The sequence below is a fragment of the Stylophora pistillata genome, chromosome 4, assembly GCF_964205215.1.
Source record: "Stylophora pistillata chromosome 4, jaStyPist1.2, whole genome shotgun sequence".
Lineage (NCBI taxonomy): Eukaryota > Metazoa > Cnidaria > Anthozoa > Scleractinia > Pocilloporidae > Stylophora > Stylophora pistillata.
This window is the reverse complement of record NC_142522.1, coordinates 2161391-2175790: the sequence shown is the minus strand read 5'-3', so window position 1 is coordinate 2175790 and position 14400 is coordinate 2161391. Positions and strand designations below refer to the sequence as shown.

Sequence of the window (14400 nt, the reverse complement as noted above, 5' to 3'; positions counted from 1 at the left end):
GTTCACTATCTTTCGGGCACAACGTTTGCAAAGAGAACCAGTTTGTCGACTTGTTTGGATGACGCATATACCGACAGTCTGCAAAACATCTGATAATACGAGTTCTTTTACGCCCAATATCTTACAAAATTCTCCATTTGAAGTTGAGGAAATCAAAGAAATCGTTGATGGATTTACTCCGTACTTACCTTGAGATTTTCTGTGCAAAGATCGCAAATGATCAGCTTGCCGCTAGAAGTTGACGGCAACGTTTCACGCGCAGAACATTTTCGCGCAATCCTTCGCAGTAAAGCACTATTTGAGCAATAGTGAAAATCAGACCTGAAAAAAATTTTCAGGCCTGTACGGGAGTCGAACCACTGACCTCTGCGATACTAGTGCAGCGCTCTACCAATTGAGCTAACAAGCCAACTGGGAGCAGCCATCAAATTAATTCGACATAAACCCGTAGATGATAAATCAAACAACAACAAACATATGAAACATATGTGTGAACTGCGGTTATGAGACGTATATGAGCACGATCCTTCGCAGTAAAGCACTATGTTTGATTTATCATCTACGGGTTTATGTCGAATTAATTTGATGGCCTGCTCCCAGTTGGCTTGTTAGCTCAATTGGTAGAGCGCTGCACTAGTATCGCAGAGGTCAGTGGTTCGACTCCCGTACAGGCCTGAAAATTTTTTTCAGGTCTGATTTTCACTATTGCTCAAATAGTGCTTTACTGCGAAGGATCGTGCTCATATACGTCTCATAACCGCAGTTCACACATATGTTTCATATGTTTGTTGTTGTTTGATTTTCGCGCAAGTTTGACAGGCACGTCAAATTCATAATAGACCGGAAGTAATTCTGATTGGTTTAGATTTATAGTCACGCATCACGAATTCCTAGGGGGGCGGAACGGCTTCAGATATGGCTTTGTGTCAGGCTCTCCTTTCCCTTCTCCCCTCCCCTCCCCTCCCCTCCCCTTCCTAAAAACCCCAGAGAGCCTGATCCTCAGGCTCGCATTTTAGACCCACACAACAGAGTAGAAAGGAACATGTACTTCGTTTTTGGTTCTGACTTCGTATTTGCGTTAAGATATTTGCATTTTTTTTCGTTGCTAGCCTATATTACAGATGCCTCCTTCGGATTTCGTCATCAGAAATCTACCCGAGATGACCTCTGGTGTTTTCACATCCTCCTTTTGACAGATTTCTTGGAGGTATCACTATGTTGTAGTTGTGATCGGCCATCCGTCAAAAGGAGGCATCTGTAATATAGATTAGCAATGAAAAAAATGCAAATATCTTAACGCAAATACGAAGTCAGAACCAAAAACGAAGTACATGTTCCTTTCTACTCTGTATTGCGGGTCTAAAATGCTAAATAGGGCCTTCATCACGAAGACAACATCGGGGGAGCTCGGATTTCGTAATCGGAAATCTGACCGAGATGACCTCCTTCTGACGGATTTCGGAGTGCGCTTTCCAAGATATACGACGATCACGCGAAACCCTCAAGTTACGAGGGAAAGGGAGGGGTTGATTTTACAAGGAAGATGAAAGTTATTTTTAAATGATCGAGTAGCGTAGGGTTAAATAAAGAACGAACGATGTCCTTTTTTTTTACGAAGGAAAGGAAAACATCTTATTTTTACATTAACAATTAATTCTCAAAATAGGCGGGTGGGTAAACATGATAGTTGATTGAAATACACTGGAAGAGTTTTCACAACAAATAAATAGGGTGTAGTTATAGTTAAGAGAACTCCTGCAAAATCAATAAACCAACCCGCTCAAGTTACGTGAATCGACTGCTCTGAGGCGCCAGCACTCTCCCCTCAGTGTTTTTCTTTCATTTCTTTTTAGCGAAAAAACAAACCTTGTATCGATTAGCTCACAAGTTTATTAAACAATTAGGAAACATTACAAGGTACAATAAAATCGATAAGAGCTTCAAGCTTTCATACAGTTTATAATCTCTTGGCCCTCGTCACATTTTAATTTGCATACCAAGTACACGTTCAAGAAAGGTATCGATATATCTTTTTAATGCAACACTTTAGGATAAGACTTTCTCATAATCTACGGCTCTGTTTCATTACTCCTTCTCCTTCTTGGTTAGTGTAAATATATAATTAAAGTAAGTCTTGTGTAAATGTTAAGATACACCAGTTAATTATACGTGACATTGGCCAACTCGAAAGCTATGCTACTTTGGTCACTGTGCACATTTTGCTTTTGATTATTTATGCAATTTACTGTTTTTTATATATTCTGACTTTTATAATCTGTAGTAACCTCTTGAAATAGTGCGAATAAAGACGTGGAAATCGTGGAATCTCGCCTCTGTCAGTGCTATCCAAAAAACTTTTACTCAATGTATTGTATTATTATGATTGTATGTGCCATACCCTCAGCTAATATGGCACACAAACCAAACTATAACTTTTTTCTTGAACACCGATTAAAACTCCTTCTTTGGAACAACAATGAATTTTAATTGTGTATGTTTAAGTATCATAACACGGCTTTCCAATAAACTACTCAGCAACAGGCATTAGGACCTTTTTCTTTTCCATTCCATATGTGAATATTTGTACATGAGTGAAAATTTTGTCTTGGATTTCTCACTAATTTTTTTATCTTAAGTTTTCTTTCTTGACAGGCAAATAACACAAGACTGCCTTTTCACATACATCTGCTAATTTTCCCCATTCATCACCTAAGTGAACAGGATAATTCTCGCACGGAGGAATTCTAATACCACTGTCGATAGGAAAATTGTTAATTAAAAAATACACCTTCCTTTCAATTTCAACCGCGCCGAATTTGTTTGACGGGATATGTTTTTGCTCCACAACAGACCAGGCGTCCATCCACTCGTCATACACTTCCACTTCTCCATGGCCAGTTGCGGAACAGTTAAATAACAGATCTGGGCTTGAACTAGAACCCCCTGCCACACACAGTCTGTTATTGACTACAAAAATACTAGACCCAAAATGAGGATGGCGGGTTGGCGCTATACGTTCCCATTTATTATTCTCGGGGTCAAAACAATGCACTACTGCTGGCTTATCGACCCACTGACGACCATTACGTTCTCGATAGCCGTGAATTACATATATTTTACAATTCATTACTGTCGCAGCCACAGATTGAAACCCATTTGTAGGCCCTCGATCATCTATAAAAAAATTCAACTTTTCCCCAGCTTGCCAAACGCCACTGGTCAAACTATATCTTTGAGGAGGATTTGATTGAGAAATAACGAACAAATGTTCATTGACAGAGCATAGGCAGATCTTAGCCAGCTTGCACGGAATGTTGTTTGATTCATCTACATCTTTTCTTTCCCATATATTCAATTTTGGAAGTTTCTCCCACGTGTTATTTAATATATGATAACGGTATACCTGGGACGTACGTATCTGTTGCGCCTCTGCAAGTACATACAAGTAATTTCCAATCAATTCTACAGAATAAAATTCATCAGTTATTTCACCTAGCTGAGCAACCGATGCCAAAGGCTTCCACAACTTGGTGTCAGCGTCAAAATATTGAGCCATAGCATCTTCGGACCGACGATAAGAGAGACACGAGCAACTTTTGGTTACCGTCTCGGCTTTCCCCTTAACTTTGCCTCCAGTCTCTAGCCCCCATACGTAATTTTTGCTCCTTGATTCTCGACTAGGATGGATGGCCACGAGAACCTGAAATAAAAAATCAAATTTACCTCGTTGACACACGCAAGCCGGTGATATCGAGATCATTGGTTAAAGTTGGGAATAAAACAATGTGATTGTTAAACTTTTAGTGTCTATTGGAAAAGATTGCTTTACTTAACTTGAAATCATTAGTTAGAGTATGAAAGTAAGCCTCGTTTACGATGATAATGCTTAGACTCTCAAGAAAAAGGAACCTCGTACACTTATTCATCACAAACCACAGCGGTTGCAGTAGCGGCGAGGCCAATGAAATTAAATCTTGTTGTAATATTTCCTATGGAGAAAGTATGCTACAAAATCAAATAAGAAATTTTTCATCTCGGTCCACTGAACTTACGTGGTAGGCAGAGCGAGTTAATTGTATTATTTGATTGCCGAGTTGAAGAGAGTGTAAATCCAAAATTGCTTTACATTTACGCTCACGGCCGAGAAGATTTCATATTTTCTCTACCGACACATTCGGAAATATTTGGGCAACAATAGACTAGATAAAGTGTTACTGACTCAATGACACCTTTTCTGTTCAGAACTGTGAGAGTTTATGAAAAAGAGTCTTCCTTATTCGATTGAACGGGTATGAACAATAATTGCATGAACAATAATTGCATGAACAATAATTGTATGAACAATAATTGTATGAACAATAATTGCAATTTTTACATCTACTAGCAAATGTAAAATTACTTTTTCTCACCGGACGCATTGATCTTGGCTTCATTTTGTCTGCAGCAAATTTATGAGAAGGCATACAGTGATGCATCATGGATTCTTGCAGATGCATGTTGACCTCGGGAACTCGCTGCATTTCTTCGGTTTTCAACTCTTCAATCACAATCTTAACGTCTACCAGCCCCAGACGAACAGCTCCGATAACTTTTCCAGCAACTGCCATCCTGTCTTCACCTTTGTATTTGATCCACTTCATCGCCGATTTGAAAACGAAAGCTTCGGAAGGTGAATTGAGGTCATCTCGACCGAGAAGGCTGAGTAGCTGATCTGCATTGATATGAGTCAGGAATTCCTTAGTTTCGCAAACATCTTTGTACATGGATGCCATTTTGGCCTCGGCTGCCTCTTTTAGATCTCTCAGACCGAGTCCTTCGGCAAATGTACACAGCGCGGAGAAGTTCTTCACGTCAATTCCGTTTTCTATGAATTCCTTCTTTACGAAATCACAACACAGTTGAACAACACTTGCGACCTGAAGCTGACTAGCTGAGAGAAGAACCTCAAATACGCTCTTCTGGTTGACATGAAGATCACCAGTGTAGATGGAGTCCAAAACGATCTTGAATATCTCCGGTGAAGTGCTTTTATCTTTCAGCTCGATCACTTCCTGATTCGCTTCCTTTCCATCAATAAACATTGAGTGGAAATAATCACTGTACGAAGCGAGTACAACTCGGTGAGCAGGGAAAAGTTTATCACCTATTTTCAAACGTACGTCGATGAATTCACTTTCCCTACGGAACTCGGTACACTTGGAGAGAAGAATTCTAGAATGGGCTACCATCTTTGTGCCGTTTTGATGCTAGGATTTCTGCTTGTAGAAACTACGAAGCAAACCAGAATGTCTTTGTGCGTGGTTCGCGTGACCGCCCACTAAAAACTACACGAATTCCCACTTGTATTGATTACATAGTTACCTGTGGTAAACGCCTAGTGATGCAAAGATTAACTTACAGAGATATCGATGTCAGGGTCACTGTTTTGGCGTAAGCCCAACGGTAATCTCTTTGCAGATACAGTTGAAAGTAATTATGGTACATCTGAAGAAGGTCGAGGAGATAAATAATTTGAAAATTTTCCTTAACCTATCAGATAACTTCATTAACCTTCTGACCTACATCTTCATTTACATCTTCTTCCAACACAACACCTAACTTTATACGTGTGATGCATGATCCTCGCAGTAGAGAGCGCTATTTATGCAATAGCGAAAATCAGACCTGAAAAAAATCAGGCCTGTAAGGGATTCGAACCACTGACCTCTGCGATAATAGTGCAGTGCTCTACCAATTGAGCTAACAAGCTCATCACACGTATCTAATACCGCAGTTCAAAATATATGAACTTCATATATAAATTCAAAGACTAGCAAAAACTAACGATAAAAACCGACGTTTCGGTGTCATCATGACGCCATTGTCAAAGAGAAATAAAAAATGAAGTTTGTGGCAAGGTGTAACACTAAATTAGCATAAATATGTTACGAGCTAATTAAACAAATACTTTTGCGCGAGTTGAATCGCTTTGCACGTTCAGAGTGGGTTTTAAGTCTCTGATGAAAAGCATTTCGTTCACCAAACAATCGAACTTGTTACTACATAAACGAAAGGCATCTTCAATATATAAACACTACCACGAACGGCACAGCGAAGTCCCGAAAGACCTACTGAAACGTTTTAGCATTCTGAAAAAGTGTAGTAACAAGTTCGATCGTTTGGTGAACGAAATGCTTTTCATCAGAGACTTAAAACCCACTCTGAACGTGCAAAGCGATTCAACTCGCGCAAAAGTATTTGTTTAATTAGCTCGTAACATATTTATGCTAATTTAGTGTTACACCTTGCCACAAACTTCATTTTTTATTTCTCCTTGACAATGGCGTCATGATGACACCGAAACGTCGGTTTTTATCGTTAGTTTTTGCTAGTCTTTGCATTTCCAAATCTTTATTGATACATATATAAATTGTACCTAACTTTATGTCAAATCTTTTGCCCGGAATTACTCAGTTTAAAAATCGAGTTATCCCTGCGTTCGGCAGTAATTACCCCCTGACACGCAGTGGCTCTTTTAGGATGAAATCACGTGAGGCTAACATTAGCAAATTCAATTAGAGCCCACGCCTTTTTTACGGCCGGTTAGATAATATTTCGTAAAAAGCTGTAAGGAAACACGCTAACGAAAAATTTTACACTCCGAGAATTAATGAGAGAAGTCTTCAACCCAGTGCTGATGTTATTACTACTGCAACCTGTAAGATCAATCCGGCCACAACTGCGAACAAGGCGGATATGCCACAAGTGTGACTACTTTTCCGTTTTTGCAGGTGAATATTTATACCAATGAGATTCAGAGGGGAGTTCTTATATTTCTATTTATTTTTATTTCTATTTAAAAGTTTGTACATTGTACAGGTGAGAGAACACTAGGACACGTAGTCCTCTACTAGGTTCACCCACCTAAACCCATCCCACCCCACCCCACCCCAGGGGAGGACATCCATCTCACAATAATCTCGTGCGTGGGAAATTAAACCTGCAGGATGTCTATTTATCCGTCCCTATCCGAGAAGATTAGAATATCTAACCATTTCTTGATGTTATAGAAAGGTAGCATATTCTTCCGAATTATTTTAAGACCTTGAGCGTAGGCCGGGGCTCGAACCCTTGGCCTCCCGCACTACAGTCCAGCGCTCTATCTATTGAGCCAACTGGGAGGCGGATAAGAATACCCAGTGAGCAAAATAGTAATTTAAACAGATAGGAGTCCCATAACCGTAATTCTCCGGTAAGTTACAATGGCACAAACTGTTGTCTCAGAACTCGCCCGTTGGGTAGGAAAAAAAATGCTGACCAAGCAGGAAAGGAATAAACTAGCATGTTTTTGATGCATGCGTCTTGAATTACCCATAACAAACGGCAAAGCTCGGCTACTTTGTTAAAATAATAATGCACTAAAAACCGAGAAAGTGCATGATTATTAATAATCCGTGTTAACAAAGCCCCAGAACTATCACTGGGAAGTAACAAAGCACGATTCGTAACTTGCGTCTAGTTTTTAAACGGAACGAATCAGTTCTACGGACATCCATGAAAACCAAAAAGCATTCAGCTTTTTAGGACACGACCCCGGCATTAATTAGACTAACTTTGAGTTGTATGTATTCTCCAGCTGACAGAGTTAAAAAAACAGCAAATTGGATTCAAATTACAACTATTACTCTGCTTTTAAACTCTCGTTCCTCACTGGAAGGTAGCACAAAACCGCGTTACTATTAACCTTTCTAAGATTCTCCCATTCATCCAAAGGCACAGGATACTTTTCTCCTGATGGAATTCTAATTCCACTGTCAACTGGGAAATTATTGATGATGAAATATACCCTCCCTTCTATTTCCACCGCACCGAGATTGTTTTGAGGAATACGACTTTGTTCGACATAAGACCACTTTTTGTTTTGCTCATCATATATTTCAACTGGGGCGCCGGAAAAACCTGTGCCCCCTGCAATACATAGTCTACCGTTCACTACAAAGAGGCTAGATCCAAAATGAGAACTATTAGTTGATGCCTTAGACTTCCATTCATTTAGTTCTGGATCAAAGCATTGTACCATGGCAGGTTTCTCATCATATATTTTACACAAATCTCTGTTATATCTCACCACTGTATCAAGACCCTGAAGTACAAACAAACACGAGTTGAAAACTACGGACGCTTTGCTACAAAATGTGTTCAAACGTGCTCCACGGGTAGAAAATGATCTTATGCATTGTAACTGATTTGTTTTTAAACTACACCTATGAGGTGGCTGTGATTCTCTGATTGCGTATATATAATCATCAATAGTACATAACGAATCGATCTTATGCTCACAGCCCAAAATAGGTGATAGTGTCTCCCAGGTATTACTAACGGTATCATAACGATACATAACAAAATATTCCTCCTTTTTTGCCGCTACATACAGGTGATTACCAGCGTACTCTGCACAGAAACACGTGGTTGCATCAGTCAACTGAGCCATGGATGGTAGAGGTTTCCATTCTTTGGTTTCAAAATCAAAGTATTGCGCCTGAGCTTGAGGAATAATGGCCACAAGAACCTGTCAACAGTACCAACGGATGAGATAAAATAATTGGTAACTGAACTCTATCAAAATTAAATCGATTGCGATACGCGATTAATTTGCTTCTTCGCGGTCCTAGCTGAAATAAAACTCCGTACCTTTATCACCAAACGGCGTCAAATTGTGATCTTGTTACTTCGAGTCATTTCTCTCACAAATCGTTTTCTACACCGTCTAAGACATTATATGTCATCTCATTTTGTAGCTCGCAACAGTTTAAAACTGAATCGGGATTTTTCCAGACTATTGGTAAGCCTGAAAACATCTATAAATCTATAACATCTATAAATCAAAGACTTCTTCCTTAATTTTGGAGTATGCTGACTTTAAAAATAGCTCGTGCCCTTGTAAAGAGGTTGGGTTTCGTGTTTCAGCTTCCTTTCTGAACTGTAATAATGCAATTGAAATATGGGACGGCTAGGTGCGGCCAGCCGCGAAGAGGCTCAGGTTAGTCCTGCCTGGCATGGGAACTTTCCTGGGATCTAGAATGATCAATAATGTTTGCCTTACCGATTTCATGGACCTCGATCTTGTTTTGTTTGTACCAAACTCGGAGCTGCTCGAAGGCTCGACGCTGTACAGGAGTGACTCAAGCAAAAGCGTATTTATCTCTGGAATCATTCGCATATCTTGCGTGTTGAGCTCGGCTACTACCTCTCTGATATTCACGAGTCCCAGACGAACAGCTCCAATAACTTTTGCTGCAACTGCCATCCTCTCTTCCTTGCTATGTTTAATCCACTGCATCACTGATTTAAAGATGAACGTCTCGGACGGTGAACTGAGGTCATCTCGGCTGAGAAGGCTGAGCAACTGATCTCCGTCGATATGAGCCAAAAATTCTTTGCTTTCGCAGACATCTTTATACTTCTTAGCCATTTCAATCTCAGTAGCCTCTTGTAGATCTTTAAGGGCATGGCTGTGAGCAATTTCTCAGATACGAGAGTAAGTTTCAAAATCAAAGTGAAGCTTAACAAACTCGGTCAGCAAGAAATCGCAACACTGTTGAACAACAGTCGTCACTTGGAGATGATCTGCTGCTGCAAGAACTTCAAACACGTTATCTTTGTTGACTTGAAAATCCCCACTGTAGATGCAGTCCATTATAATCTTCAAAAAGTCTGGTGAAATGCTTTTATCTTTCAGCTCTATCATTTCATGGTTGGACTCCTTCATTCCATCCGTAAACATGGCGTAGAAATAGTCGCTATTCGCAGCCAGCACAATACGATGAGCTGGAAAGATGTCTTCGCCCACTTTTAAACGAACATCGATGAACTGTTCTTCGTCTCTAAACTGAGCACATTTGGTTAAGAAAATCTCGGAATTGTTGACGACCATTTTGAGAGAGGAATTTAAAAGTTATGGATGAGCAGAAACTGGCTGGGTGAATTTGATCCTTGAATGACAGCGTGACCACAGATTTAATCAGTCACGCGATTGAAATAAAACTTCGAAAGGATTGATTATGCCCGAAAAGCAGGCAAAACCCGCAAGGTTTTCCCTCAGTTTTCTCATTTCCTATCCTCATCCTCGTTGTCTATAACGCTCGAATATAATGAAGTTGTTTGCATAGTTTTGAGAAGTTTTCATCAAAGTCTACCACGAAATTTTTACTCGTCTACTAATAGCCGGAAGTCGGAGACGTACCAGCATCATCAAATTTATCTTTATACCCTTTTTATTACAGAAAAAATAAGTTAGACATCGTGGTTTTAAGATTTATTCTTGTTTTAGAAGAGAAGACACAATGTGGATGTATATAACTGAAAATAAAAGCAAGAAGCGTGACACGCTCTCTCCACAACGAGATTCGTGTTGCACGACGTAACAAAGTGGCGGCCGGGAAGCTGGAAGGCTCAAGCATTGTTCGTTACTATTATCGTGCACTACAATGCATAGAGTTAACTGCAATTTTATTGATGTACAAAAAATATATAAATAATTTTCACTCTTGCAATGCCAATTGAAGTGGAATACTTGTGAACAGTGATTTCACATCAAATGACACTAGTTTGTAGTCGTCAGGTATCTGAACAGTCGTGGTAGCGTCAATGAAGTCTTCAGTGGATTGTAGTTTATGTCTGGATTTGTCGGTTAGCGGTTGTAGTATTGTCGTCAGGTACTTGGATAGTTGGTATGTGGGAGAGCCACAGAAAGAAACAATAAGTCGCACGGGTAACCAGGTTTGTGTAGTTTCGGCAAACCGTAGAGTTTCGGTGGCTGTGGTACCGAGCACCTCAGTCGATAGTACCGTTGGGTGTCAAAGGCGTTCGTTTTCTTGAGTGTCAGTAGTTTACTGTTGAGTTTACGTTGAAGTGCAGGAGTTGGGTACTCCAACTCCTGCACTGGAAACAAGACTTAAACAATCAGTTACACCTCAACGCAAACGGAACTAAACGGGTCTAAAGAAACTGGACAAACCTGGTTTTCTAATGCAACCGACACTGAGTTTCGCTCCATGGTTCCCCCTGCACAAACTACATTCCGCCAACGACTTTACGACGCCATCAAGACTCTGACTGGACAGTTACATGACGACTACAAACTAATGTGTCTTTTTGTGAAATGTTAACCACTGTTTCACTTCAATTGGCATTACAATCTTGTTTCACAGTCGGGAAGAGAAATTTTTCTTTAAAAAACAAATCATTTTTGTGGTTTGTTGCCTGCTGCTCCATTATTATTTTTGGTATTGAGAGTGGCTTTGATTTCTGTCTTCTGTGACAAAACCTCAACATGACTAGTTCTAAGATGTATTATTTGAATTAAACCTCCAGCAACTGAAACTGCTTTCTTCTCCTCCTTTTTCACTACTTTATTAATAATGTATAGGACAATAGAATGCGATCGTGAAAACAAATTCCACCTTCAAAGACGTGGGCTTTCACTTTTCCCGTTATCCACCCTCATTTCACATTATCTATCAAGTTCTAATCTCCTTTCCTCGCCGTATAATTTTCTTTCCGGAAAGGCTAAATGCAGACGCTGTTCTTAAAACAGTAGGATATCAGTAAAGAAAATTCATGTAAGGGCTCAACGCAATGGGTAAAATAGGAATGACATTTGCTTAGCTCAAGAGAGCATCGACTGACCCTCTCTTCCATGTGTTTTTTCCCAATACACCTGATGAAAATGTGGTCTCTTGTGCGCTTTTCGACGATGGAATATGAAGCCATCTTCTCTCTCGCGAGCTTGTTTATAATGGAGGGTAGAAAGAACTTCCGAGCGACTGAGAAATAAGTAGTTATATTCAAGATTTCGGCCTTTTACCGAGTTTCCTGGTTTCCTGTCTCCTCTATTACCCATCTATAACAAGATGATTAGTAATAATGATGACAATTATGATAATGAATATTAAAAATGCAATCATCAAATCTTTCATAATGATAATAATCTTAATAGACCACTCACCATGGAGGCCTGTCAATAAACATAAACTAGTTAAAATTCTCAAAAGGCACGAGGTAGACCAGTGCATTAGTCACAGAGCGCAGCCCTGGAGGGTGAACTGATTGGAGGCAAGTGAGAATTGGAAGGAATACAATGATTAATGGGGTGCAAACCTGGATCTAGGACCACCGGAATTTAAGTCCGCCATCGCACTATGAGAACTCGGTCACAAACATAAGGAGCCAATTTTACAAAAATAAAGATGAAATTTATTCACAAGTAAGTTCATATATGCATATGAAACCTTGAGTGATACACTTCAAGTAAGATCACAACCTTTAGCATGCAAGGTTGTCAACATATAGAGTGCTAACATTCATCCTGTCACGCTAACATAAACCTCTAACGAACATAGTCTAGAACAATCATTATAAAGACTTTTATACCATAAAATATCACGCGCTCTGCTGATGGTCATTATCTTTGATTTATTAAAGCACAGCTGACGTCACACCGTTTTTTCCAAATTGTCCACCATGATGCACGGTTTAAAAACAAGCAGTTTCCGAGATAAATTCCGATCTAGCAAGAGACGACTTCGCCAGAAAACTGATTGACCAGGAGCCGCTTGTGAGCTAGAAGAAGTGACTGGTTTCCAAACAGTATGAAAAAAAAAACAAATCAGAAACATAACAGAAAGATAAATTTGATTTTTCCGCGTGTCTGATCAGAAGATGTCAAAATGTGTTAAACTAAATGAGACACTCGCTAAAGACGCGTGTACTAATTTCTTACCGTATCGTGACGTCATCTGTAGCCTCAACTGAACAAATATAGAGAAATTAAATCTAACTTTTTAATATAGCACTTAACTAAGTCTAATAGAGTTGTGCCTTTTCATTTTAAGCTACTGGGAGCCGATTTTGATGCCAATGAAAAGATTCCATGGCCTAATATCTATGTTACCTAAAAATGTTTCTACTAAATTTACGTCTGTGTGCCTTTGACCTTACGTGAACAACAAACCACCGACTAAGAAAATGCTACAAAAGCAATGCCAAAAAAGTTGATCGTAATGCAGTATAATTCAAGGGTGTTGAGAGGCCCTTCTGTAGAAAACTGTATGAAAGCAGGTAGCGTCTGTCTCAACATGCTTCTCAATAATCTAAATTGTTTAAGATGATAGAGAAAATTTACCTTGTTTGTAAGAGACAGAAAATGAGCCTTATATAGCGTGGTCAGCGTACTAACATTGCGGGCGCTTTTACCACCAAGCACATGCTTTTAATAGTATTGTGTTGTAATCGTTTTCTTAAGGACGAGTTTTGCTTGTTGTTAAAGCACAATAACTTCGAATCCTCTCATTTCTAGGAGTCTCGAATGAGATGAATACAAGTTTGTGCAAGTTAAGAAGCAATGCAGACTACACCTCCACAAGCAATGCTTAATTAAAGGTTTGTTATTTCAAGTAGCCAAGAGTGGACGCTGCATTGTTTTTGGACAAAAGGCAAAAGGCAAAAGGCAAAAGTAGTCCCAATAAACGGCGAGGGGAAAACAAAGGAAAAAGAAATCGGTTATCTTCTTAGTTCCTAGTTTATTCTTCTTTTCCCACTCACTGTGTTTCAAATACGGGTGAAAAACAAAAACTACACTATTTCGCAGAACCACTAATTGTCTTAACATTGAGTTACTAGGTCATTCAGGTTCACTTCTATGTCTTATATACCTAAGAGAAGGTCAAATTTAGTACCAGTATCATTAATTTTGATCTGAAATTTTTCCCTGCTAGGTTCATTTCAAGTTTTCCCTCTTGACAAGCATATAACACAAAACTCATTCTGAGCTGACTTTATCTAGACCTTCCCAACCACCTAGGTCAACTTGAAACATTTCCTCAGGTGGAATTCTTATCCCACTGTCGACTGGAAATTTATTGATTATGAAATACACCCTCCCCTCTATTTCCACTGCGCCCAAGTCGTTTGGGGGAATATGTTTCTGAGGCACTACGGACCAGGTGTTAGTACCTTCATGATACACTTCCACAGGCGCAGGGTCGCCACGACCCTTACAAATCTTTCCCCCTGCCACACAAATTCTGTCATTGACAACAAAAAGACTGGATTCAAAATGAGGAAGGCAGGTTGACGCAATTTTTGTCCACACATTGTAATTTGGGTCGAAACAGTGTACCACAGCTGGTTTATCGACCCACGATTCGTGGTTTTGGCGATCTTTTTCGATTTTTCTATAACCATGAATTACATATACTCTAGAGCTCATTACTGCCGCTGAAACAGTACTTAACTCTTCCCTCCTTTGTGGCTCTCCTCTACCTACCGGTCTAATGAAATTCAACCCCTCTCCCCCTTGCCAACTGTTATCTGTCAAACTGTACCTTTGAGGGGGATTTGATTCACTAATAGCGTAAATAT

The 14400-nt window shown here is 39.6% G+C and overlaps 2 protein-coding genes across 2 annotated transcripts; both read right to left on the bottom strand.

Annotated features, from left to right (window-relative positions):
• Positions 1–1874: 1874 nt before the first annotated feature.
• LOC148732008 (kelch-like protein 26) lies at positions 1875–5380 on the bottom strand. The gene is made up of 2 exons (XM_088759015.1): positions 4410–5380; positions 1875–3700 (listed from the first exon to the last, which is right to left on the bottom strand). The coding sequence occupies exons 1-2, from the start codon at positions 5226–5228 to the stop codon at positions 2627–2629; spliced, it is 1893 nt and encodes a 630-aa protein (XP_088615141.1). The 5' UTR covers positions 5229–5380; the 3' UTR covers positions 1875–2626.
• Positions 5381–7402: 2022 nt separating this feature from the next.
• On the bottom strand, positions 7403–11334 carry LOC111340764 (kelch-like protein 26). The gene is given in 2 exon segments (XM_088758772.1): positions 7403–8548; positions 9083–11334. Coding segments are annotated over 2 exon segments (1719 nt in total). The 5' UTR covers positions 9914–11334; the 3' UTR covers positions 7403–7660.
• Positions 11335–14400: the final 3066 nt, after the last annotated feature.

What these genes read in the sequence shown, in the direction of transcription:
- LOC148732008 (XM_088759015.1), bottom strand. Translation starts at nt 5,228, where the DNA reads ATGGTAGCCCATTCTAGAATTCTTCTCTCCAAGTGTACCGAGTTCCGT. An exon ending in AGCCAAGATCAATGCGTCCG is followed by an intron (nt 3,701 to 4,409) that starts GTGAGAAAAAGT and finishes TTTTTATTTCAG; the next exon opens with GTTCTCGTGGCCATCCATCC.